Source organism: Balaenoptera ricei, chromosome 1 (assembly GCF_028023285.1).
Source record: "Balaenoptera ricei isolate mBalRic1 chromosome 1, mBalRic1.hap2, whole genome shotgun sequence".
In the NCBI taxonomy this organism is placed as follows: Eukaryota; Metazoa; Chordata; class Mammalia; order Artiodactyla; family Balaenopteridae; genus Balaenoptera; species Balaenoptera ricei.
Genome location: NC_082639.1, coordinates 136,138,447 through 136,164,534, shown reverse-complemented (window position 1 = coordinate 136,164,534; position 26,088 = coordinate 136,138,447). Strand labels below are relative to the sequence as shown.

General features: G+C 35.3%; 1 protein-coding gene across 3 annotated transcripts in view; it reads right to left on the bottom strand.

Annotated features, from left to right (window-relative positions):
- RABGAP1L (RAB GTPase activating protein 1 like) overlaps window positions 1–26,088 on the bottom strand; it is a 783,585-nt gene that overhangs the window by 560,063 nt on the left and 197,434 nt on the right. For all 3 annotated transcript variants that reach the window (XM_059936839.1, XM_059936821.1, XM_059936830.1), the window contains exons 8-10: window positions 9,086–9,152; window positions 3,525–3,627; window positions 325–491 (exon numbers count right to left, since the gene is read on the bottom strand). In XM_059936839.1, the coding sequence (XP_059792822.1) occupies window positions 325–491; window positions 3,525–3,627; window positions 9,086–9,152 (337 nt within the window). The remainder of the gene's footprint in view (window positions 1–324; window positions 492–3,524; window positions 3,628–9,085; window positions 9,153–26,088) is intronic.

Here is a 26,088-nt window from a genome sequence, read left to right as displayed (position 1 = left end):
TTTTTGGTTTTATGTAATTGTATATAAAAGGAAGAAAAGTTGTTTTAGATATAGATTCGTTATTTCTATTAAGTATGTTGATACTTTATAGGTACACATTACAGGTTTCTAAAACAAATTTCTACATAATTATTACTAGTTGTTTTTTTTCAACTGACATTACCTACATATGGATTTTTCAAATACTCTGTTGGTTGACTCTAAATATCATTTGATTATCTGAGGAATTCTATTGCTTTTTATTGCTATTTAAGAAATTATGTTGGCATTAAAGAAAAAATGGTGGAAAAAATGTATTATGTGAAAAGAACAAAAAGGTCCTACCTGTTTCAACCTCATGAAGAAAGTCTCCGTGAAAGTCTTTCTGCTGAAATACCAAAATCGCTCGTTTGCAGGGTACACGCGTACTACTGTCTCCAGGAGAAAGCGGACAGGCTCCACCACTTCCGTGACTACCATATCCACCGCCACAGTCATGTACACTCGTTTATCTGCAGTAGAAATTTTCTGTGTTTTATGCCGGCTTTATTATTACTTATTTAAGAAAACAAAGTTAAAGGACTAAGGTTCTTTATACTCCTGTTACCTGCTATGTCTAATTTTAAATGTTTTATTGTCACTTAGATTAAGTAGGTAACCAAGTTTCCCAAGTATGTTTCTCAACACTCCTGATCCCACCTTAATCAAATGTTCAAATCTCCTCTGACAACTTTAATTTTTCCTTCTCAAAATCAGGCCCTTAATATAAAAAAATAAATAAAATAGAAATTTCAGAATGTCTTTTACACTAAAACTATCTTTCAGGTTTAAAAAAAAAAACCTGAAAAATCACAAAGATCTGCCCTTTCATTTTATAAAAAGAGATACTAGAAATTATTAGGTCTGTTTGATAAGTTGCATGCAAAGGACTGTCAAATGAGAAGAGATGCTCAACCTTCATTATGTTAAATTTGTTTGGGAAAATGTTATTAATATTTCAATGTTGTATGCTTTAAGGGAAGTCCCTAGAGATTTGTCAGTACCCTCATTGTCCATAATACATATTAACCATCAGGAAAATCACTGACCAAAGCTCTAATGTGTAATTTTCATATATATACTCTATATATAACATATAAAATACGCTATATATACTCTCTCTATATATAACATATAGAGTACACATACACATATATACTCTCTCTACATATAGAGAGTATATATACACACTACATATTTATAGTATGTATATATATTTTATGTACATAAAATATATATCAGAGTCCTGGCAAGTGCTTTTAGACAACAGTATACTGTTATCAGTCAAAATTTCAGTTACTATTTAAAATGTTTTCTTCACCATAGCCTTCCTCTAATTTGAATCTAGACTTTCTAGATCAGTGTCTATTGGTTTTCTTCCGTTTCGCTATGATAGGTTGAAATATGGATTTCATTTTATTCTATTTACCCTGCTTGAAATTCATTGGGGTTTTTGAAACTGTGGTTTGATTATTCCATATCATTTTGTCATTTCATTATTTTTAAAGTATTTTAAAAATTTATATTGTCTACCATTTTCATTTCTCAGTTAAAGTAAAGTTCAAATAACCAAGCCTACCATTAGAAGAAACCTTCAATAGTGTCTTTTTAACCATTATACAACATTTATACTCATCAACTACACTTCTATTAATATCATTAAACTCAACAAAAAATGTATTACATTCGTACTAAATACAAGCATTCTATCTGCCAATTCAAGATGAACTAGGATTCTCTAGACATTGTACTTGACCTAAGGACCTTATAAAGTCTCAGGGGAGTAAAGTAGAGGGGTTAGAGAAAATAACAAAACGCAGAATACAATATACAACTTGACGTAGTGAAAAGATCCAAGACATTTCATCTCTCAGGGCTTCAACTTTTGTAGTTTTGATTCATGACTCCTCTGAGTAATTTATAATTTCAAGAACACCATTTAAAAATTTAAGAAATTAGGTCAACATTTATGTGTGGCATATGAAATGATTTTAAATTTAAAATACATTATCTTTTGTATTAGAATATTATTGTAATATAGTACTATGTAGTTTCTTTTAATTGAACAAATAAATTTTAAAATGTGTATTTTTAAAATATATAATTCTTTTTTTTTTTTTTACTATTATTATTATTTTGGGGCCACACTGCACAACATGTGGGATCTTAGTTCCCCAACCAGGGATCGAACCTGCACCCCCTGAATTGGAAGGCAGAGCCTTAACCACTGGACCGCCAGGGAAGTCCCTAAAATATATTATTTTTAATTGAGGACCAAATAGGTATTAAAATACAAAATGAAACTGAACTATGTGTTAAGAACAGGTAAAAAGTGCTTTTATAAGGTATTATTTGAAATTTCTATATTTTACTTCAAAATTATCAACTGGCTTATTTTTTCCATTTTCACGTTGATTTTCTGAATGATTATAAGGAAGAAGTTTACAGACTGGTATTCACAAACCTGTATCCAGAAATAACAAACTGCGGTGTAAAAATTGTTTATTCCTAATATATGAAAAGCTAAATTTTACATAATCATCATTATTTTTCTCTCTTTTAGTCCTCATTTTGAAATAGCTTGATGTGTGATCAAATGCATGCAATTTATGGAACTGGTAAATATTTTTATTAAGGAAATTCAAAAATAATTATTATTTAATGTTCTTCATTAATATATTATATTTCCATATCAGTGTTCACTAATGCTCCTGTCTTTAACCGAAAGTCTATTGTGTGTATAAAGTAAATAATATAAAACTAAAGATCAAACAAGCTGATCCATTATTTTCTCAATATAAATTATTGGTTGAATCACAGTATAGCATTTAGTAGAAGATTATAACTCATGAGATAAAACTAAATTTTAGTTTAAAGGCAGATGGTGGAGGGGAAAAAAAAAACCACATGGGCAATTAACAGATATCTGGATAAAGTAGGAATAAAAATAAATACAATGGGAAAAATGACAAATGAGCCTACTTACCATCTATAAATTCTGTTCAACACTAACATATTAAACAAAATGAAAAGGTAAACAACTTGGAAAAAAGTATTTGCCACAAATGAAATCCTAAATATACATTACTAAGTTCCCGAAGGTCAAAAGACTGGAATGAATAATAGTAAATGAAAAGATATAAGTAATCTGTAATATAGAGAAAAAAAGTTAAAATAGTTATCAGATATGGGAAAATTCCAGAATTTGCTTCATCATTTCTTTCATATTCTTCCATCATTTCCCCCTTAAATAAAACAACTCTATAATGACATATGAAACACAAAGCCCAAATACTTTCCTACATAATGTAATAAAATTAATCCACATATCATTGGGGGGGCTTTCTTTTGAATAGTGGAGGTTTTCCCCATAGATGTATAAAGCATGAAAACAAGAATAATTCCATTTAAAATGAGCACCAGAATTTTTTTAAACATGGCAAAACAATACTGTCCATAATGTAAATTTTAAAGTAAATAATAAGGAATTTTTTAAGAAAATTCACCTTTTGGGGTTTCTTCATTAAGTGCCATAAATATTGGTGCATTGGGGTTCCACATGCCGGTGATAACATAAGCTCTCCCATCATAGCTCTTTCCCATGGATTCCTATAAAAGTTCAAACAGGAATCACTGAGAATATATACATCAAAAAATCATCATTTTAAATTATATCTTACTTTAAGCAATCCAATTTATTAAAATTTGAATTTACAAACAGGGGACTTATTTTCTTTGTAAATTTTTTTCATCCCACAGAAGCATTTCTTTAAATACTAAATTCTCCTACAGCTTTCTCCAGAGTTTCTATTTAGAGACACATACTCTTGGATAAAAGGAGGTATACCCTTACATGCTGACTCACAAAAACATAATACTGGTATGAAGTTATATTTAACTTTATCTTAGGCTGGTTGTCAAAATCTCACATACCTACACATACAGGATATATGAAGTTTCTATTAAAACTATAGTATGGATCTCACTGAAGATAGTTAAACTGAATTAATAGCTAATCACAGGAAAATAAGTCAGGATTTTTCTTCCAATATTCTAATTTTTAATATATTCTTAAAATATTAATGTACTTTATCACAAGGAATACCTTTAAAGTTAATACTTTTTATTGCCTATATGCAGATATAGGTACACTTTCTAACAATCATAAATCAACATTAGGAGACTAATACTGGTTTGTAATCAGCACTCAAGGTAATTAACTATCTTCCTCTACCCTCATACTTATTCTCCTTCTTCTGTTCTCTCCTTCTCCTCTTCTTCTTCATTTCCTCCACTCCTTAAGACTTGTACCAAGCCAGCTCTTGACTCTCGCTAAAGCAGCAACTCCACAACTATATGTGGCCTTGAAAGCAAGACCACACGTAGTTGTGTGTGTGTGTGTGTGTGTGTGTGTGTGTATGTAGTGTGAGGGAGCTTAGAGGTTGTCCCGTGGGAGAACAGCACATGTATACAAATATGTGCACATGCAAAAGAGTATTATCCACAGTACTTTCAATTTTCTGTACCGATTTCCTTATATTATAAACGGAGAGTGCGAAAAGGGTCAGACTAAAAGAGAAAAAACTTTGTTTTCAATATTTCCCCCACACAGATGCTTCTCTGAATCCCTATGAAATTATTGTAGTCATTTGGCAATTACTATGTACATTTTTCTAGTGTACTCGTGATATTTCACTAATCAGATTGTATAGCTTAAGTGCAGGGACCCTGAATTCCAGAGGTGAAATACACTCAAGGCCATGTAAAGGAAACCCACTCAGTACCTCCAACACACTTATATATTCATATCTTTCTCTCTCTCTCTCCCTCACTCCCTTCCATGTGCCTATTCTCTCTCTCTACTGTCTAATTAGACGTTCAGAACAAGAATGAGCACCTGACCCAAAAAAATCCAGTCCATTTCTGGACAAGAGCTCGTGCTATGCTTGAGTCCAAAAAAATGAGCTAGACCAGTCAAATTCTTTCTTTCAATTAACAAATACCAAGGAAAGTGGGCAGTTAGCAGCGGGGCTGAAAGGTTTTGATAAGAAGTCAGGTGATGTCAGGCCACATACAAAACGAAGTTATAACAGAATTTAATGTAGGGAAAAATATACAAAGAACAGCAGAGTACTAGGAAACTGCTAAGTGGTAAGAGAGAAATGGAGAAAACAAACACCGAAAAAATCCTTAAAAATAATTAATCATGTAGTCAAAAAACAAAGGCAGATACAAAGGAGGCAAGTTGAAGGGGAGGAAAGAGAAGGGCAGAGAAAAGGCAGGGAGGGAGAGAAAAGGGCAAGGAGGGAGAAGGGGAGGAGAGGGATAAAGAGGGAAGAGAAGGAAAGAAGGGGGGAATGGAGGGAGGAAGGGAGGCAGGGAGGGGGAGAGAGGAGAAGGTGCAGAAAGACAGAAGGGGGGGGCGGGGCACCAGAGGTTGAGAGAACAGGGGCAGCAATAAAGAGTCTCACAGAAAGAGTAAGCCCATGGCAGGAGGAGAGGCAGACAGCAAGAGACCAGAGAGAGACCACTTTGCAGGTTTAGGTACAATTTCATGAAGATCAATAACCTCTTTTGCCTTTAAGGTGCTCTAAGTGAATCTTTGTTTCTTGTAACCAAAACAGCCTAACCAAATTAAGCATATTTTTATTTCTTTTTAGTCCTCACAACATACAACCACAATAATACTGTCTTACACATCAAAAGCCCTCAATAAAAGTTTCTCTTCATCAAGTCATTTCTGATACTGAACTAGACATTTCTATTACATAGCCTGGCTTGCTCCCATCCCCTTATGAAGATACTGTCACAATCTTTGCTCTAGAGTTCTTTCCTGACTCCTCTGCATGCCCCAGCTCCCCCAAGAAGGCTGACAAGATCAGGGACATCAGGTAAAGGACATCTGGACAACAAAAGCCTCTGCCCAAACTAGGCCAGGCTGGAACCACCAGATGCCCTCTTCTTAAGAAAATAAACTGGGAAATATAATGAGAATGTGGCACTTTGCAATGGAAACATAAGCTGAAGAATCATACTAATCCATACTAAGCCATGAATGAACTACTGTCAAGTTATGAGTAAGCTGAAGCTATGAGGTCAAGTAGGCAGACAGCAGGGTAAAGCACACAGGTGGCATGAGAAGGAGGAGATAACACAAAAAAATAAAAATTAAAAATGTAAGTTCATTCTAATCCATCCATTCATTAAGCAAATTTGAGCCTACTGTGAGTCATGCTCTATACCTGTGAGTATCCAGCAAGGCAAACAAAACAAAATGGTCCTGACTTTATGGAGCTGACAGGCTAATGATTTCCAACCAGCAGTTTGTGACCCATTTGTGGATCATAAAATCAATTTAGTGGATTATGACCAGACTTTTTAATCAAGTAGAGGAAAAAAATTGCAGATTTCATCACACATGTAAGGGTTAAGAATTGTTTCATAAAAATTTTACTTTAGCTTTTTTATACGTAAAGATTACAAGTGTATTGGATTACAATGTAAATTTTATTTCTGAGTCCAGCTACTAGCCTAATGTCAATAAATAGTTAATTGTGAAGATCCACAAACTTTCTGTGGCATCTCTAGGACTTTTTTTTTTAATATTATTTTATTTTACCTGCTTCTGAGCTTTTATAAAAATGGTATTACATTGTTTTTAGTCTTCTGTGACTTGATTTTTTTTTTTTAACATCTTTACTGGAGTATAATTATTGCTTTACAATGTTGTGTTAGTTTCTGCCGTATAGGACTTTAAGTTGTGCTCCAGTTCCAAGAAATCTGACTCTACCTAGTTTTCAGCTTTTTGGTACATTCCTGTTAGGTTTTTCCTAGGTATCAATGGCTATGAATTAAAAATTCTCATTTCCTTATTCCTACTACAAGTATCTTCACCAAACTATTCTCACTCACTACCGGGAGAAAATTGAGAGTCTTATCTGTACCCACAGAAAAACCTAACTAATTTTATTTATATATGATTTTATTTACATACTATGTATAATATATATATAAGTAATTTGGCCATTTGACTAAAGAATATATTTCATTTATAAGTATAACTTTCTCTTTCATGCAGATTTTATATTAAACAAAATTTATAAATTTATAGAAAAGTCTCACTTCATCTTGCTTATTTAGCATTCAGGGAAGAAAGTCAGCATTCCTTAAAAATTATTCAAGTCAAATAGAAAAGTCTCACAAATTCTGAAATTAAATATAATTATACACTTTTAAAGTTTGTCAGAATAAAGTGCAAGGTGAAATTTGTTTTCAAAGTGTACACGTATTTGGATGTCATAGAAGAAAAAGTATTAACATCTGGCTCTAGAGGGAAGAAATAAGACTAATTAGGCAAAGTTACAAGGAATATGATTTCAGGTGATTACAAAGGTATAACCTGTAATAACCAGAACTGTCCCATAGTCTTCATTATAAGGTAACCAGTTCCTTTTTATTAGATGTAATCTAGCTAAAGCTCAATAACCGTGTATTAAAGATAGCATGAAGATTAATAGCATTGGGTAATAACAAATCACAATTGCTGATAATTGTACATATAAACCCTCCAACTTGACCAACTATTTGTGGCACAGGTAAGCCCACTGCTCTTTCCAGGAGCTTCAGTGCTGACAAGTCCTTTGATTTCAATATGGACTCTTAAAGGTGGAGGGCTGCACCACAAGCAAGACACTAAGACTAAGGCGGGTCAGAAGTTCATGCCAGGTCTGTAACTCTATAATCTAAACTTAGGTTTAATAGAAAAATCTTTGCCAGTGATTCATCTTAATCTTTTAAACTCTGAAAAATCATTACTAATTAGGATCTAGGAGCTTATAAGTGTTTAATGTCCCTGAAACTACCTCCTCACGGAATTTTCAGGGCTCCAAAATGCTATGTCCTGCCTTAAGTAAAACCACTTGCATTACTGATATGCTGTAAAGAGCGAGGGAAGAGACATGAACCAATAGCTAATTCATTTTCACATTTAAAGTAACTGGTTGTCCTTACCTTACCTACCCACGCAGTGCTTCCTCTATATTTCTGTGGCTCATTGTACGAACTCTATGAGAGCACTTAACCCACTGCTGTCATTACATACTTAAAAGATCTATTTCCATCACAAGATTATGAACCCACAGACGGTAAGAACTGTTTTACCATGTCTGTAACACCAGCACTTCACACAATACTTGGCACAAAATTAGGTCCTCAAAAAGGCTGAATAAACCATTCTACTACCAGTAGAAAATCAATGTGATGTTACCATGAAATAACTCAAAGAAAAAGTTGATATAATTTGTGGTATTTAACTGACATTTGCAAAATACAGCTGAAAGGAAGAAAACATGTAGTGCTACCTCAAAAAATCTCAGTTAAGTAAGTAAAAAACTTTATACTTATACTAAGATAACTATTTCCTATAACATTTCTAAACCACAAAGTAAATGTTTTCATTAACTGCAATATTAGCAGGTATTTCTCTTTAAAAGTTAAGATGGCTTGCTATTTTTACATCAAATACTAACTCTTAAATATATATTAACCTTCAAGGGCACTCCTTAAATAAGTACCACTCCTACAGTAAATATACTTTGCTAATGAAATGTAATCAAGAAGGAAAAATTCAGAAAGGGAAACGCTTTAAAGAAAACAGAAGCATCCATCACGGTACTCAAATTAATAATATTGCATTAAAAAAAATGAAAGGCACCATATTCACTTATAACATTGTGCCTATTATAATCATGTATTTGTTATTTTGGCTCAAAGAAGAGACACATTCCAAAGAAGCCAAACAGATGAATAGATGGATATTTTCATTACACTATCCTTTTATTTGCTTCCCACTTGCATATGCTTTCTTTATGAAAGTTTTCCTAAATCTCTCCCTCATAAGTAACTTTAAGTTTGGGGTTCCAAATTAAATTACTACTATCATAGTAACTGATAGCTGAAAGTTAGAAACAATTTTGACAAAATGACAAAATTTCAAAATAGAAAATACTTTAAAAATATAAAATAACTATCATCTATACTTCGTTAAGGTGCTTGAGATTTTCATTACCATATCCAGTAAATGCATGTCACTGTTCTTCACGTTTCGACCTGGGCTTAATAACATTCCAAAACATCTGAAAATATTGGGGGGAAAAAAAAAGGAGAAATAAGGTATCAAGAATATATAGAAGCCCAGTGAGCAAAAGCCTCAATAGTAATGATACAATCTGAGCTCTGTACTTACAAATAGCTTTCATTTTTTAGAGAAACATCACAAATAAGAATTCATTAAGATACATAATAAAATCACATAGAAATAAGTTACCTAAATTCCCAGATCTTTATTTTTGCATGTAAAAGATTACCAATGATCAGAAACTGTGATAAAAATAGCCATAAATTGTTAACTGAAACAAAATACAGTAGTGACATATAAATTCGTTTCTAGGTAAAAATGAGATTGTATTTGCTTTAGAGTTAATCCAAACATATTGGTCAAGATCAACTAACCTAGTTAAATTAAAAGAAAGAAAATTTTTTTAAAAATTAGAATAAGACACTGTACTCTCTCTTTGCATCAAGCCAGATTAATAGAAACAGTCACCCTGGCCCTCAACAGTCATGTTCACTGAGTAGCCAACATCCTCAGTTTGAAATACTGTATCCTCAGTTTGAAAAAAAAAAAAAAAAGTTATATGAAACTCATTACTAAAAATGCTATTATATTAGTGAAGATATTATCCAACATACTGTATACTATTAACTACTTTATTCTGTGCTTCCTAATGCTAGGCAAGCTTTAGGAATCCCATCAACACTACCACTTTGTAAAAGATTTTCATAAACTCTAAAATTCAGCTAATTCAAACATTTTTTAATATTTGTTAGGATATTATTGTCATTTCTTCTTTATAGGTAAGAAACGTAAAGTCCAGAAAAGTTATTTTACTCAAATTTATGTGGCTATTAAGTAGGTCTTGTACTCGAGAGACAATGTGATCTGCCCACAGTGTGCCTCTCTCTGCCAACAATGCATACCCACACTTACTAGAATAGAGTGTTTTCATTGTAGCTTTCCGAAATTTAAAAGTATGCTATGGAGCATTTTATACAAGAAGACTATAAACAAATTAAATATACCATTTTTTAAGTTTCAAAATAGCGGCAGCTGAGCAGTCAATACTTAATCTGATCCTTGTTTTCTAAAGGTTTACTTTTCTAGTAGCATGGCTTTTTTTCCATAAACAAGACAAGAGATTAGTCCTGTCCAAATATGAGCTTAGTTAGTAGTAAAAAATATATATAATACTTCCTGTGAATATTTGAGTATACCTTGCACAAGGCATCCAAAAAGATCAAGTATATAACAAAGATAAAGTCAGTAAGTTCTGAGGAAATTCCAAACATATTATTGTACCAGTGAACAAAATATAACTTACTCAGATAGAAATTATTATAATCTAATATTCATAATTTTAATACGATTCCTTTAAAGTGCTGTGAACTCTCTATGAACTCCTATAATAAACACTGTCTATACAAATTAAATGCTAATTAATCACGTACTTTATTGTACTATTTCTTCTAAGTTTGCCTTAAATTCCTTATAAGAATAAAAGAGTTAATTCTTTTTCAGATATAAAATTTAGTTCCCTCAACTTAAAAGTCGGGTCAATGAGGACAGAAGACTTCTCTCACATTCCTTACATACTTTGCTTCAGCTTGCACCTCTCTTCGGTTTTAAAATACTATTTTCTATATTATGGTTTTTAAGTTACAAAACTATTATATATACTCATTGTAAAAAGCTAATGAATACCAAAGTGTATAGGGAAAAATTAATTTCTCCTTTCTCTCTCTAATCTCAGACCCTTTGGAACCAATACTAAGAGTTTAGTATGCACCCTCCCTACCTTTCTTTTGCTCTTTTTGAAAATTTAAAGTTTTATATTGTTTGTCAAGCACTCACAGGTAAGTGGCAAAATGGGTACAATTTTCCTAATATAATGTCCTATCTTAAACTCCATTGCAAAAGGAAATTTACGTTTTCCTTAAATGGGAACACACATCACCTTATTTTGATGATCTCTGATGCACTGCTTTTTTCCTGGGTTATAAATTAAAAATCCTGCCACCAACCAACAGTGCGACCCTAGAGAAAGCACCTAACCCCCTTGGGCCCCTGCTTCCTCTTCTAGAAAATGGGAGAGGTAACAATACATGAACTCTAAGGATTCTTCCAGCACTAAAACTGCGTAGTTTTTTTCTATCAAGCTGTATTAGTCATTTCCAAAATTATATTTCATTAAAGCACATAAGGTTTGCTATAGAGACAAGCAAGGTCTATTATGAATAACATGTCAGAAATTAGATAGATATTATTAGCACCACAAACACCTAATGCGAATATTAAGTGTTTCATTGGGGAGTTCAAAGCGTTCAATCTTCTCTTATTAACTCCATAGATAATGTAGAAAGCAAACTGCTATTACACCTATTTTCTCAAAGATGTCACAGTCTAGTAGGGGAGGAAAATAAGTAAACGGACAATTACAACCTGTACGGTAAATTCTACGATAGCCTTAAGTACAGAATGTTAACAAAGCAGAGAGAAGACACACCCAACATTATTTATAATATAGCAAATAGCTAACTTGACCCAAAATTTGAAATCAAACCTCCTAAGAATGGGATGATGGTGTTATCATATTAATAATAATTATCATATTAATTATAGCAGCTGTTTATTGAATGCTTTGTCAGACACTACTATATTGTTGCATTTACATTTAAAACAACCTCCATATAACAAATAATAAAACTGGTTTCTGGAAAGTAGAAGTGATTTGTCCAAACCACATAGCCATTAAGCCCGTGACTATGACTCCAAAACTGCAGAGTCTTTTACACATTATACTCTGCCACCTCCCTAGCCTATCAGTAGAAAAGATTATAAATTCCCTGTGTGATCCTGGGCAAGTCACACACTTCAAAGTCTCACTTTCCACATTTCTGAAACACAAATATGACTTGCTTATAGGTTGACTATGTTAATGTAAAGCTGAAATGAAAAAACTCACAGGGAAAGTACACTGTAAATTCTAGAGCTGTTGCAGATTATAAATTATTATTACAACTGCCACTATTATTTAGAAGAGAAGTTTGACCTTCCATACTGCCCAGTGAGTCTTTACTCAAAACAGAGCTTTAAACAGCTTTTAACACCAAGTTAGCATCCATACAGACACCAAAAATTCTGCATATCTTGCATGGCTTTAGGCTTAATTGATGGAAAAATAAAGATGAAATGTCACATGTCACATATGCAACACGCTTATAGAGACTCAGTTCTTCTCAGGGCTGGTCACATAGGCATCCTCTGCCTAGCATGTACCAAAAATCCAGACTCCAGAAGGAAAGCTGGTGTTCAGCACAAACCACATTGCTTGTGCTAAAAGTTTAGGCACGGTGAGCCACTATTCTCAGTTCTGGGAATGGTGGAAACCCTCCCGAAAGCCAAGTTTCCAAATACCAGTCAAGAACCAACCTTATAAGCAGACCTTCTAGGAATAGTAGTGTCATTCCTCCTATGTTAACTCTTTTCTGTACAGCCCTATTTTGGTATTTACATTTTAAGTAAAAAAAAAATTTAATACAAAACAATATCATCTGTGTGTAAAATAATATGGATTCCTCAGAAGCTCGATTCCATTTAAAACAGTTGAATCAAGCCATATAAAGCTTTCATCAATTATCAAAAGCATAACAATTTTCTATGGTACAATGGAATAATGGAATAATTTACCTAAATATATAAACCTTAAAGAAAACAGGTAAAGAACAATTAAAAAATAATATGAGAATAAAGAGGATGGGTAAACTTATTAAAATATATTAAAAATAGAAAAAATCAAATTAATATTTAAAACACAAATACAATATTCACACATAAGACTTATTTAACTTTTGTTGACTTGCTTTTTTTTTTTTTTGGTTGCACAGCATGTGGGATCTTAGTTCCCCAACCAGGGATCGAACCTGCACCCCCTGTTATTTCACTTTTGTTAATTGCCTAAAGTCCTACTAAATAAAAATAACATTTTATGTAGTCATTCCTCCCACTTCCCTTCAAATCAGCCAAGATCTTTAAAAATAAAAAATGCTGCCATTATAAATAAGAACAAAATATTAGTAACTAAGCAGTGTTTACTAGTGTTTACTAGTGTTTACTAGTGTTTACTAGTGATATAAAATAATTATATCGTATCTATAGATACTTAATACCTCCCCTCATCCCTCCCCCAAAAAAAGTCATACAAAAGAGACAAATATAAAGACTTCAGGAAGACTAGCAAAAAGCCCTGGATTCAAATCCTCATGTTGCCTCTTCTTAGCTGTTTCTTAGCAGGCAAAATAACATGCTTTAGTTTCCTCCCTCTGCCAAAAAAAAAGTAAATAAAAAGATAATTTACTTTATAGGATTCCTTGCTTTAGTATGAAAAACACTATGCAATAAACACTTGGGATGGATGTCAACATATGGTAGAAATCATTAAATAGTGGTTATTATCCTTGCCATTATTATGACAATTAAAAGACTATCAGTTAAAAAGACTGTCTAAAATAAACACTTTTTTCCCCCAGAAATGTATCAGAAACTTTATCTGTGGGACTGGTTAATTTCATTAGATACTAGTTCAATTAGATACTGTCAGTATAGGTCCAAATAGGAGAGAGAGCACAGAAATAATTTGAACAGGAAAAGTTTATTATAAAAAATTATTCTCTGTAATAGGAGAGTGACTATAAAGAGAATTCTAAAGAACAACCTCAGGCTGAGGAAGAGTACCCCAAAGAAGAGCAAACTTGGAAAGAAGATCCTCTCCCTAAAGCTGGTATTCTGATCTCACTGTAGAAGATACGACTGCAGCCCAGTGGATGACAAAGAAGTTTTCTGGACTGCCCAGGCAAAGCTGGACCACAAGCAAACAGGAAACAACCCTCTAGGGTGCAGGTAGCCAAGGGTGGCAGGCAGGTGAACAAAGGAAATCAGGACTCCCGGAGGCAGCTCAGAGGCAGAGTGGTACAAAGCCTGAGGCCCACAGTGTCTGTATCTGGAGGGCTGCAGGAAGATCTCGCTGAGCCAGGACCAGGACTATGAGTTCACAGAGGGAATGCATGCACTGTGTGCACAGCTGGAGCACAGCAGCACTGGATGTCCCAGCATCTTGTAGCAAGAGCAAGAAACAATCACAGCACACCAGAACCAAGAAAAGTCCCTCCCTCCTGCGGTATCTCTCCAGCACCCTCTACTGGCACAATTTAATACTGTGCTTGCTGCAAAGAAGATGCATAAAGTTGCACTAATGCAGATCAAGTAAGAGGGTAGATTTGGAACCAAGAGGCCATAAATTGATAATTGGCATAGGATACAGTTAAAATACCTCATCTCTTCTAATAACTTAACAGCCGGGTTAGAAATCAAAATTTCTTAAACCAATAAATTAAGAAGTTATTTTCTTAATGTAAATCAAGAATGTAAATTGTTATAGCCACTATGGAAAACAATATGAAGATTGCTCAAAAAGTTAAAAATAGATCTACCATATGATCCAGCAATTCCACTTCTGGGTATATACCCAAAGGAAATGAAAACAGGATATCAAAGAGATAAATGCACTCTCATGTTTATCGCAGCATTATTTGCAACAGCCATGATATGGAAACACCCTAAGGGCCCGGCAATAGATGAATACATAAAGAGGATGTGGTATATACAGTGGAATATTATTCAACCATGAGAAAGAAGGACATTCCACCATTTGCAACAACAAAAGTGGATCTTGAGGACATTATGTTAAGTGAGATAAGCCAGACAGAGACAGATAAAACTGTATGATATTACTTATATGTGGAATCTAAAAACGTGAAACTTGTAAAAACAAAGAGTAAACTGGTGGTTACTGGGGAGTGGGGGAACAGGAGAGATGTTGTTTAAGAGTACAGACTTGCAACTAGTAGTAAATAAGTCCTAGAGATCTAACACACAGTATAGTGAATATAGACAACAACACTGTATATAATCAAACTTTCTAAGAGACTAGATCTTAATTATTCCAAACACAAAGAAGAAATAATTGATAATTATATGACGTGACAGAGGTGTTAACTACTGCTACAATGGCAATCATATTACAATATATAAATGTATCAAATCAACATGTTGTATACCTTAAGTTTACACAATGTTATATGTCAAATATATTTCAGTTTAAAAAAAACAAACTACTACATTTGAACAACCTGGAACTCTCTCCTCTGCTAGGACCTGGTAGCCCCTTTGTCCATAACTATCTTGATTAGTCACCTTAAGTTAAATAAAGCTAAGTAAAGATCTTTTGCCACTGGAAAAACAATTAATTAATTAAGAAATTATTATTATATTATAGAAGCATACTATGATTTACAAAAGGATTCAAAAAGAGCTCCAGTAGAGGTCTATCAATTGTACCAATGTCAATTTCCTAGTTTGTACATTATACTATAGTTATGTAACATGTTACTATTGGCGGAAGCTGGGTGAAGTGTACATGGGGCCTCTCTATACTATTATTTTAACTCCCTGTGAGTCTGTAATTATTTCACATTTAAAAGTTCATTAAAAAATGAGCCCCAAGGGCTTCCCTGGTGGCGCAGTGGTTGGGAGTCTGCCTGCTAGTGCGGGGAACGCGGGTTCGAGCCCTGGTCTGGGAGGATCCCACATGCCGCGGTGCGGCTGGGCCCGTGAGCCACAATTACTGAGGCTGCGCGTCTGGAGCCTGCGCGTCTGGAGCCTGTGCTCCGCGGCGAAAGGCCGCGATAGTGGGGCCCGCGCACCGCGATGAAGAGTGGCCCCCACTTGCAGCAGCTGGGGGAAGCCCTCGCACAGGGACGAAGACCCAACACAGCCAAAAATAAATAAATAAATAAATAAATAATAATTTTAAAAAAAAAGAAAAAGAAAAAAAAAAACTTTAAAAAAAAAAATGAGCCCCAAGACATCTAGAATAAACTTAGAAAAACGTTTGACAGAAAGCAATGTACGTTTTCATTGCTAATATTAAAAAAGTAGTTCTTAAGATACAATGCTAAGAATGTAATCGTATTATATACATACCTCTGGAGTGCCACCACCCCCCCTACTGGGTGCCAGCAAAAGCTAGCAATGGAAGACACTGAAAATTCTGTCCTAATTACAAGTTCCAGTCCAAAAGCTGAGAGAAGATAGAAGCTTCCAATTTCTCATTCTCCAAAGCACCTGATGACGCCGATAACTCTTTATCAATTGTCACTTGAAATAACTATCAGAGAACAATTAAAGTATTTTGTATAAATATATCCTGTTTTTCTAAGGTAAAAGAGAGTTACCTTTCTACTGCCTTATATGAAAACTCAAAGAGGACAAATGAGTAAGTTCAAAAACAGCTTGTAAAATATGCAGGGGCTTCCCTGGTGGTGCAGAGGTTAAGAATCCTCCTGCCAATGCAGCCAACACGGGTTCAAGCCCTGGTCCAGGAAGATCTCACATGCCGTGGAGCAACTAAGCCCGAGTGCCACAACTACTGAGCCTGCACTCTAGAGCCCGTGAGCCACAACTACTGAGCCCACGTGCCACAACTACTGAAGCCCATGCACCTAGAGCCCGTGCTCCGCAACAAGAGAAGCCACTGCAGTGAGAAGCCTGCACACCGCAACGAAGAGTAGCCCCCACTCACTGCAACTAGAGAAAGCCATGTGCAACAACAAAGACCCAATGCAGCCAAAAATAAACAATAAATTAATTAATTAATTTAAGAAATATATATTATTCAGACTTTGGGTCACTCCACTAACTTTTTCTCATTTTCAGGTTGGAGAAAAATGAAAGAAAAATTATTAAGACATCTAAAACTCTTGATTTTACATCTAGGCAACTTAAAGTCAGTGACTTGAGCTCCTTTCTAAATAAAACTATTTAACAACTTGCTAGGGTGAAGGCAAAAATAAGTGCTACATAAATTCAGCAAAAGACCCTCAGAATGGTCTCACATCCAATTATATCAGCCGCAAAATAATTAACAGTTCAGGTTCTACTATCTATCTACTTTAGTGATGTCAAACATATTAGAAAATTGCTTATTCTGTGAGAAGAAAAGAGCCCTAGGTGATTTTTTTTTTTCAGTACTCCATGGCTTGGAAATCTTTTCCTCAAGAAAATAACACAAGGAAAGGTACCTGTCAATCACTCATGCTATGAGGTATGGTACTTAACACTTCAACTTCTCACTATGTAGTTTTTGCTGCAAGCCAGAAAGCACAAATTAAGAACTGAAGCAGAATTTATTATCAAAACAGGCACATCTCTGAATCACTCTACAAATGATCAAACTGCCTTCTAGTAATGATGTGTTTTATATTATATATATATATATATATATACTTTAATGTATATGTAATGATTGTACTCCCCGAAATTAGGATCAGATAAAAGTGATTCATGGAAATTCTTTCTTCCTAGCAGTAATGGCCCATGTTACTCAGTACAAACAAAGCTGTATACTGAAAACAAATCTAGTAATTATACTCTGCTTGCTGTATCAATACTTCATTCTGGTTCACACATCAAGCATCAGGGCAGATCCCTGGGAACAAAGTGATCTGACAGGCATAAAACCCTGAAGCCAAAATTCTCTTCCCAACTAACCCTCCAAAAGGTCTGGAATTACCATCATTAGAACTCCACTTCTTGTTAGGGAACTGTAAAGAGATCCATTTTCCAAATGTATATGGTATTATTTTCCCTGAATTATTTGATGACAAATTAAGAAGTAACACTTGGCAAAAATCAACTAGTCAGAAAATTAATACAGCAAAAAATGAAAAATTTCCCCCTCGCTTTTCGGGTATCTAGCAAAACCAGCAATCTATTCAAAGCATTGATGTGGGTGCTATATAATAGTGCTAGAGTATTTTAAATACTAAATAAAGCTTTAAAAATCCGTATCAATTTAGTAGTATGTAAGAAATTCTTTTGCAGTATTTCTACACACGATGAGACCAAAACCCATGAAAATGCCAGCTGGAGAGGGACAGAGAAGATTGCTATCTCCACTTTGGAAACACCAGAAAGAGACTGACCTGATCAGATCTGCTTTAACATTTTAACTGGAGCCTCTCAATAATTAGGCTTAGGCTGCTCTTCTCACACATTTCAGATTACAATCATCTTGCTTTCTCCTCTCAGCTCTTATTGTTGGTCTTCTCTTCTACAAATCTATCAGCTTTTCTCCCAGGGCATGGTGCCCCTGGGTTTGAAGTCACTGAACAATCACTTGGATGCCCATCTATACTCTCACTTTCAAATTCTGCTGGAAATACACCAAGGAATGCCAATCCATTTATTTTCTAACTGGTTTGATTAATTTTAAACTTAGCACATAATCAAAATTTAATTCGGTACAGTCTCCAAAAGTATACACTAGAAGTCAGATGGCCTTGGTTTAAACCCTGGCTCTACCAGTTCCTGGCTAAGTGACCAAGTTACTTAATCTCATTAAGCCTCTGTCTCATCTTCTGAAAAAAAAAATAGGGTAATAATTAAAATGTTTTCCTCATATGTTGTTATGACAATTAAATTTTACAATGGCCATCACACAAAAATGTTAATATTATTTTCTTTCTTATGTCCAGGTCCTAAATAAAGCTTAACTTGTAAAATCTAACACAGGTGACTGAGAAAAGCAAAAGAACATTAGAAATTTTCAAAATATGAGAGCAGTTTTCACATACCCTCTAAACAGGTTAGGATTCTATTGGGTGCAATGTTCTATTACTCTCTGCATGTTACAGTGAATGTAGTCAATACTCTTAACTTTATAAAATTTTTATATACTTTTTATTCATTTACTCAACAAGTTTTTAAAACGAAGTAGAGAGTAAGAATATTTATTCTGGACCAGATAGACTTGGTATTTAATTGTATGACCTTGAGAAAGCTATTTAACCTCTCTGTGCCTCAGTTTCCCTGACTGTACAATGAAGATAATAGTACCTATACCTCATAAGTAGCACCTAGAACAGTGCTCAGCACAGAGAAAGTGCTAAGTAAGGACTAAGTAACTACAAAGCTCTGGTTCCTAGCACAGGGCTAGATATTGGAGATTCTGAGATAAATGACACAGTACTTGCCTTCAAAGGGGTTGAGACCAATAATCAGAGTATAATTCGTCAAATATCTATGCATGAGGAATGCTTGAACCCTTGAATGCACAGAGAAATAGATTTTTTCATGATAAAAACTAATATTTTTAAAAGCCAAAATACTGAAAATTAGCATTCAGAATGGGTGATGGGTACACTGCCATTCAATATATTATTCTTTCTACTTGTGTGCATGTTGGAAATTTCACATAATGGGAAGTTGTTTTTAAAAATCATTTTCTCAGAAAGTAAGCCAAAATTATGTAATTTGAAGGATTTACTTTCACACCGATGTCTTTAGACTATAACTGAACTTTGTCAGCAGCAATGTTTTAAAAAAAAAAAAAAAAAAAAAAAAATCAGAGGTTAAGAATTCTCTTGACAAGACTGCCACCTACTGGATTACCTTAAATTCCACTACTTACATTTTGTGATTTAAACACATTAAGTACCACATATAATCCAATAAAAAGCAAGAGTTTCTTTTTTGAAAAATAAAAAGATAAATTGAAGTATTTAAAAAATACCCCATATCACAGGAAATTCTGTCTGCTATGTTGAACAAAGTATTCTTTGAGGAAGACCCATTAGCCTGAAGCAATCTCAAGTTAATTTTGGTTTGGATGTTTAGAGGTCATCTGACAGAATGTGTGAAAAAGGAGGCAAAAACACTTAACAGATTTGGTAATTACTGCTGAGCATATGAACCCATAGTTGTTAAATATTATCATCGACATCAATTATATTAAAATAAAAGCAATATATTAAGTGGTTATATATGGAATGAATTTTTTTAGCTATCTTAATGCTATACAAATGGTAGGTAAAATTCCGGCTTAGGTAGAATTTCTAATGATAATGATATATACTGATTCAAAAAGTGCTTTATCTCAAACAACTTAGGCAGAAGTTGAGATAATGTGCTCTGGAAAAATGCCTTAAAATTATTCAAAAAGTAGCTTAAGTGATGATGAAGACACTGATGTCGAAGATTATTGTGGAGAGTCTGAATGAGTTTGTCTTATGAACATGAGAGTGGGCAAAAAGCAACATTTCTAAGTTATTATGTATAATATATTTTAAATGTATGCGTAAATGTTTATCTAAGTTAACAAAGAAACATAATTAGGTATCTGACCATTTCACCTATATTCACCAAGGTTTCTATATTTAAGTTAATCCAAGACTGGATCAGACAAGAATTATGAATGAAAGCTAAACCAAGGAGGAAATTTTGATGAGAAGCAAGATATTTTCATGGGTCTCCCCACAAACTGCTTACTAGCTGCAAGGGAGGGGGAAAAAAAAGGAATTACAATGGAGAAACCAGACATCTTGACTGGTAATCAAATTTAACATCACCAGAAAGGGACAAATGGTTATCAAGCGCCTCCAAATGTGACACACTGTGAAGGAGAGAACATCACCTATGCAGCAATAAACTATCTGAATCTAATCATGAGGAAATATTTGATAAACCCAAACTGAGCAATGTTATATTAAAAAGAGGGGGGGCTTCCCTGGTGGCGCAGTGGTTGAGAATCTGCCTGCTAACGCAGGGGACACGGGTTCGAGCCCTGGTCTGGGAAGATCCCACATGCCGTGGAGCAACTAGGCCCGTGAGCCACAACTACTGAGCCTGCGCATCTGGAGCCTGTGCTCCGCAACAAGAGAGGCCGCGATAGTGAACAGGCCCGCGCACCGCGATGAAGAGTGGTCCCCACTTGCCGCAACTAGAGAGAGCCCTCACACAGAAACGAAAGACCCAACACAGCCAAAAAAATAAATATAAAAATAAATAAATAAAAGATTACTAAAAAGAGGGGAAAGGAGGAATAGGAGGACATGGAGTTCATCTCTCTCCACGGATGCATCAGGAATACATCTATAGATGCAACAACTCTCATAGAACGCCGGCTGAACACTAGCAGAAGACCTTGGACACCGGAAAGGACTGTAAAGATCCCTGCATAACTGGTACGAACAACTTGTGGGGTCTTGGTTCCTTGACTAGAAGTCGGGCCTCAGGCTCTGAGGTGGGAGCACCAAGTCCAGGACACTGGACCACTAGAGAATTCCTGGCCACAGGGAAGATTAACCACCAAGACCTCTCACAGAGGTCTCTATCTGAATCCAAGACCCGGCTCCACCCAACTGCCAGCAGCCTCCAGAACTGGATGCCTCACATAAAACAACAAACAAAGACAGGAACACAAACCCACCCATCAGTACACAGACTACCTAAAGTCATACTAAGCTCACAGACACCCCAAAACGCACCACCTGACACGGCCCTGTTCAACAGGGGGAAAAGACTCAACTCCACCCACCAGAACACAGGCACAAGTCCCTCCCATCACAAAGCCTACGCAAGCCACTGGACCAACCTCACCACCGAGAGCAGAGCTAACAGAAGCAAGAGGAACTATGACCCTGCAGCCTAGGGAAAGGAAACCTCAAATACTGTAAATCAGACAAAATGATAAGACAGAGAAATATCTTTCAGGCAAAGGAGCAAGATAAAAATGCACAAGACTGAATAAATGAAGAGGAAATAGGCAAACCACCTGAAAAAGAATTCAGAGTAATGACAGTAAAGATGACACAAAATCTCAGAAATAGAACAGAGAAAATATAAGAAATGTTTAACAAGGACCTAGAAGAACTAAACAGCAAACAAACAGTAATGGACAATACAATAACGGAAATTAAAAATACTCCAAAAAGGGCTTCCCTGGTGGTGCAGTGGTTGAGAATCTGCCTGCCAATGCAGGGGACACGGGTTTGAGCCCTGGTCTGCGAAGATCCCACATGCCGCGGAGCAACTAGGCCCGTGAGCCACAATTGCTGAGCCTGCGCGTCTGGAGCCTGTGCTCCGCAACAAGAGAGGCCACGATAGTGAGAGGCCCACGCACCGCGATGAAGGGTGGCCCCCACTTGCCACAACTAGTGAAAGCCCTCGCACAGAAACAAAGACCCAACACAGCCATAAATAAATAAATAAATAAAATTTTAAAAAAAATACCCCAAAAGGAATCAATAGCAGAACAACTGAGGCAGAAGAACAGATAAGTGAGCAGGAAGATAGAATGGTGGAAATAACTGCCGCAAAGCAGAGTAAAGAAAAAAGAATGAAAATAATGGAGGACAGTCTTAGAGACCTCTGGGACAACATTAAGTGCACCAACATTTGAATTATAGGCATCCCAGAAGAAGAAGAAAAAAAGAAAGGGTCTGAGGAAATATTTGAAGAGATTATAGTCGAAAACTTCCCCAACATTGGAAAGGAAATAGTCAATCAAGTCTGGGAAGTGCAGAGAGTACCATACAGGATAAACCCAAGGAGAAACATGCCAAGACACATATTAATCAAACTAACAAAAATTAAACACAAAGAAAAAATATTAAAAGCAGCAAGGGAAAAGCAACAAATAACATACAAGGGAATCCCCATAAGGTAAACAGCTGATCTTTCAGCAGAAACTCTACAGGCCAGAAGGGAGGGGCAAGATATATTTAAAGTGATGAAAGGGAAAAACCTACAACCAAGATTACTCTACCCAGCAAGGATCTCATTCAGATTCAACAGAGAAATCAAAGGTTTACAGACAAGGAAAAGTTAAGAGAATTCAGTACCAGCAAACCAGCTTTACAACAAATGCTAAAGGAACTTCTCTAGACAGGAAACACAAGCGAAGGAAAAAACCTACAAAAATAAACCCAAAACAATTAAGAAAATGGTAATAGGAACATACGTATCAATAATTACTTTAAATGTAAATGGATTAAATGCTCCAACCAAGAGACACAGACTGGCTGAATGGATACAAAAACAAGACCCATATATATGCTGTCTACAAGAGACCCACTTCAGACCTAGGGACACATACAGACTGAAAGTGAGGGGATGGAAAAAGATAGTCCATAAAAATGGAAATCAAAACAAAGCTGGAGTAGCAATATTCATATCAAACAAAATAGTCTATAAAATAAAGACTATTACAAGAGACAAAGAAGGACACTACATAATGATCGAGGGATCAATCGAAGAAGAAGATATAACAACTGTAAATATCTATGCACCCAACATAGGAGCACCTCAATGCATAAGACAAATGCTATAAGAGGGGAAATCGACAGTAACACAATAATAGTAGGGGACTTTAACACCCCACTTACACCAATGGATAGATCACCCAAGCAGAAAATAAATAAGGAAACACAAGCTTTAAATGACATATTAGACCAGATAGACTTAATTGATATTTATAGGACATTCCATCCAAAAACAATAGAATAGGACTTCCCTCGTGGCACACTGGTTAAGAATCTGCCTGCCAATGCAGGAGACATGGGTTCGAGCCCTGGTCTGGGAAGATCCCACATGCCGCGGAGCAACTAAACCTGTGCACTGCAACTACTGAGCCTGCATTCTACAGCCCGCTTGCCACAACTACTGAAGCCCGCAAGCCTAGAGTCCGTGCTCCACAACAACGAGAAGCCATCACAATGAGAAAACCATGCACCACAAGGAAGAGTAGCCACTGCTCGCCACAACTACAAAAGCCCACACGCAGCAACAAAGACCCAATGCAGCCAAAAAATAAATAAATTTATTTTTTAAAAAAAACAGAATACCCTTTCTTCTCAAGTGCACATGGAACATTCTCCAGGACAGATAACATCTTGGGTCACAAATCAAGCCTTGGTAAATTTAAGAAAATTGAAATCATATCAAGCATCTTTTCCAACCACAACGCTATGAGACTAGATATCAATTACAGGAAAAAAAGTGTAAAAAAATACAAACACATGGAGGTTAAACAATATGCTGTTAAACAACCAAGAGATCACTGAAGAAATCAAAGAGGAAATCAAAAAATACCTAAAAACAAATGACAATGAAAACACGATGACACAAAACATATGGGATGCAGCAAAAGCAGTTTTAAGAGGGAAGTTTACAGCAATACAATCCTACCTCAAGAAACAAGAAGAATCTCAAATAAACAACCTAACCTTACTCCTAAAGCACTTACAGAAAGAAGAATAAGAAACACCTAAAATTAGCAGAAGGAAAGAAATCATAAAGATCAGATCAGAAATAAATGAAAAAAGAAATAACAGAAACAACAGCAAAGATCAATAAAACTAAAAGCTGGTTCTTTGAAAAAATAAACAAAATTGATAAACCATTAGCCAGACTCATCAGGGAAAAAAAGGAGAAGACTCAAATCAACAGAATTAGAAATGAAAAAGAAGTAACAACTGACACCTCAGAAATACAAAGGATCATGACAGACTACTACAAGCAACTATATGCCAATAAAATGGACAACCTGGAAGAAATGGACAAATTCTTAGAAAAGTACAACCTTCCAAGACTGAACCAGGAAGAAAAAGAAAATATAAACACACCAATCACAAGTACTGAAATTGAAACTGTAATTTAAAATATTCCAATAAACAAAGGTCCAGGATCAGATGGCTTCACAGGCAAATTCTATCAAGCATTTAGAGAAGAGCTAACACCTATCCTTCTCAAACTCTTCCAAAATACAGCAGAGGGAGGGACACTCCCAAACTCATTCTACGAGGCCACTATCACCTTGATACCAAAACCAGACAAAGATGCCACAAAAAAAGAAAACTACAGGCCAGTATCTCTGATGAACATAGATGCAAAAATCCTCAACAAAATACTAGCAAACAGAATCCAACAGCACATTAAAAGGATCATACACCATGATCAACTGGGGTTTATCCCAGGAATGCAAGGATTCTTCAATATACACAAATCAATCAATGTGATACACAATATTAACAAACTGAAGGGTAAAAACCATATGATAATCTCAATAGATGTAGAAAAAGCTTTTGACAAAATTCAAAACACATTTTTGATAAACACTGTACAGAGAGTGGGCACAGAGGGAACCTACATGACATAATAAAAGCCATATATGACAAACCCACAGCGAACATCATTCTCAATGCTGAAAAACTGAAACCATTTCCTCTAACATCAGGAACAAGACAAAGGGTGCCCACTCTCACCACTATTATTCAACATAGTTTTGGAAGTTTTAGCCACAGCAATCAGAGAAGAAAAAGAAATAAAAGGAATCCAAATTAGAAAAGAAGAAATACATCTCTCACTGTTTGCAGATGACATGATACTATACATAGAAAATCCTAAAGATGACACCAGAAAACTACCAGAGCTAATCAATGAATTTGGTAAAGTAGCAGGATACAAAATTAATGCGCAAAATTAAGGCTCCCAGACTTCAGACTATACTACAAAGCTTCAGTAATCAAGACAGTATGGTACTGGCACAAAAACAGAAACATAGATCAATGGAACAGGATAGAAAGCCCAGAGATAAACCCATGCAACTATGGTCACATTATCTTTGACAAAGGAGGCAAGTATATACAATGGAGAAAAGACAGCCTCTTCAATAAGTGGTGCTGGGAAAATCAGACAGCTACATGGAAAAGAATGAAATTAGAACACTCCCTAACACCATACACAAAAATGAACTCAAAATGGATTCGAGACCTAAATGTAAGACCGGACACTATAAAACTCTTAGAGGAAAACATAGGAAGAACACTCTTTGACATAAATCACAGCAAGATCTTTTTTGATCCACCTCCTAGAGTAATGGAAATAAAAACAAAAATAAACAAATGGGACCTAATGAAACTTCAAAGCTTTTGCACAGCAAAGGAAACCATAAACAAGATGAAAAGACAACCCTCAGAATAGGAGAAGATATTTGCAAATGAAGCGGCTGACAAAGGATTAATCTCCAAAATCCACAAGCAGCTCATGCAGCTCAATTT